Here is a 2,265-nt window from a genome sequence, read left to right as displayed (position 1 = left end):
TGGGCTAAGGAAGGGGGGGGGGGGTTACTAGTCTTTTTTTAATAAAAACAAAACCATGCTCACTATTTTCATTTATTTTTATATATAAAAATTAGTTGTGTTTTAACATACACAAGATAATCTGTAATTGCACTATAAATTGATCGAGAACAGTGATACCAGCTTACTGGACTCTAAAGAAGAGCTTGTATAAATCATAGAGACTATACATAGCTGCAGAGATTATAAACAACCTTTAACAAGTCTCAGAGAAGAATACTTTGGCATATAGATTAACAGTCATTTGAGAGGACATCTAAATATCACAATATATCTGGATAACAACATACTGTTTGGTAGTGAATGCTTTGAGTCTACATGTATCTTCTTATAAGAACATGTAACACACGAGAAGGCTGGAGTTTCATGGATCACCTGTCCTCCTTCAACATTCACTTGGTGTAAAAGGAAAGAAAACAACAACTGTGATTATTTCAGTAGGCTATTCACAAAGATTACAAAGACATGAAAGTATAACATAAACAAAATAGACTAGCATCTAGATTATAATTCAAAGTAGAAAAGGGGAAAATCTGAAAAAAGACAGTGGTACAGAAAACTATTTTTTTGAACGAGTGAACTATTCATCTCATGAAGCTTTACGAATTGTGTAAATGAATCAGAAACTGGTACAATATAAAACTATTGACTATAAGTTTTTAATTATTAATAGCTTATGGAACCATATGTTTGAGGTGTATTGCAAAATACAGCATATAAAATATATAGAAATCTAAGTTGATTGAAATTGTGACTTTTATTGGATGCTATTGGAAATATATTGGCTTGAGTAGTCTTGAATTTTATATTGGTCATTACATATATAGGCTAGGCCATATATTGGCCAGAATTATTTATATATCCATCATGCATTCCTATTTACAACTCATCATGGGATTGGACGGTTGAAATTTCTGTTTACATGGTAACAGCGACTTCACTGATTGGTGGATGTCTCATCAGGATTATAGTAGTGTAGTTCTTCACTGGGATCTTACCAAATTAAACTAAATTTAGTTTCATATTAAGTTAAAATCATATTGATTGTGCCTGTATACAGAATCATATAACATTCCTTAACCTCTGAGCTTACGGTAGGTTTGTCGGGTTGATACATTATCGCTAGACATCAGTTTATCGAAGGAAAAAAAGAATGGGATTTTTACTTCCAGAACTGTTGCACTGAAAAGGCATCCTGCTGATTCTTGTTTACCTTGTTCATCTTTTGGGAGTTAACAACAGCGACCTGTCAATAAAGAGAAAATGACACTTCAAGAGACTCCGTTTCTGGACCATAGAGAGTTTTATTTGGACACCGATGGTGCCGTTACTTCCTTAAATCCACGCAGATCTTACCTCCGACATGACGGGCAGATTCATATGCGGATGTAGCCACATGGTCCTGCGGGTTTTGGCTCCCAGCCTCTGGTTCAGTTTCCGTAGTAACCTCTTCACCTTCCTGTCCCTTGGATCAGCGCACTTCACCGCCTTTTTGGTGTACAATCTGTCATGATTGAAACAAGCGAGAACATGAGTGCCAAGATCTCGAGAGCTCCCTCCAAAACCTCTCTCTTTACATACGGCAAATCCCAAATCTCTTAATCTGCTACGCTTCAAGTCAGTGTAGGCCAAATTGGCTTCGGTGAAGAAACAGTTTGGGCATTGTCCACCCAGCCTGAGTGCATTCTTTTGCTCTACTTGCCTGACAAGTACCGCTCTCAGTAATAAAAATCTGACCTGCTTAGACGGCAATGCCTGTGAGCTTTAATAGGGCATATTTTCCATGTCTGTGATTGCTCCAGGATGCCTGGAATACTTGCATGATGGCTCTTATGCTGCAATCCGGTCCCTCCGTCTGCCTCTCATACCTCAGAACGTCTTTGGTCCGGACTTTGCCATGAGAGTACTGCATGCAGCACTGAACATCTCGCTGCATTTGCACACCCTTCCCTGACATAGACAGAAATCACAAACCAGCAGCAGAATTCAACACAGAATCACACCTGGAACCCATCTTTAAGTATGGTAAACTGTGCGCATCAACTGGCATGCTCAACAGTTTGCAGAGGAAATCATGTGTCGTAATCAAATTTGGACTCCTTTTTTTTTCCTTTTTGGAGCTTCCTGTGCCTCCCATCATGTTTTAACACACCTCATATCTTCAGACATGCGTGAAAAGTCCAGCATCCGAAGCTCCTGATCCGGTCTGGCTATCATAGCATTATG

At 38.7% G+C, this 2,265-nt stretch overlaps 1 protein-coding gene across 2 annotated transcripts in view; it reads right to left on the bottom strand.

Annotated features, from left to right (window-relative positions):
* Positions 1 to 103: 103 nt before the first annotated feature.
* ccl44 (chemokine (C-C motif) ligand 44) overlaps positions 104 to 2,265 on the bottom strand; it is a 2,616-nt gene continuing 454 nt past the window's right edge. Inside the window, exons 2-5 of one of the 2 annotated variants that reach the window (XM_016476408.1) lie at positions 1,860 to 1,989; positions 1,396 to 1,543; positions 1,253 to 1,285; positions 104 to 434 (exon numbers count right to left, since the gene is read on the bottom strand). In XM_016476408.1, coding sequence (XP_016331894.1) covers positions 432 to 434; positions 1,253 to 1,285; positions 1,396 to 1,543; positions 1,860 to 1,989 — 314 coding nt within the window. In that variant the 3' untranslated portion in view covers positions 104 to 431. Of the gene's footprint in view, positions 441 to 1,252; positions 1,286 to 1,395; positions 1,544 to 1,859; positions 1,990 to 2,265 lie in introns of both variants that reach the window. The other variant, XM_016476407.1, reaches the window with a different exon arrangement.

Source organism: Sinocyclocheilus anshuiensis, unplaced genomic scaffold (genome assembly GCF_001515605.1).
Source record: "Sinocyclocheilus anshuiensis isolate Anshui unplaced genomic scaffold, SAMN03320099.WGS_v1.1 scaffold308, whole genome shotgun sequence".
Lineage (NCBI taxonomy): Eukaryota > Metazoa > Chordata > Actinopteri > Cypriniformes > Cyprinidae > Sinocyclocheilus > Sinocyclocheilus anshuiensis.
Note: the sequence above shows the minus strand (reverse complement) of the source record. Positions and strands in the feature narration are given on the sequence as shown.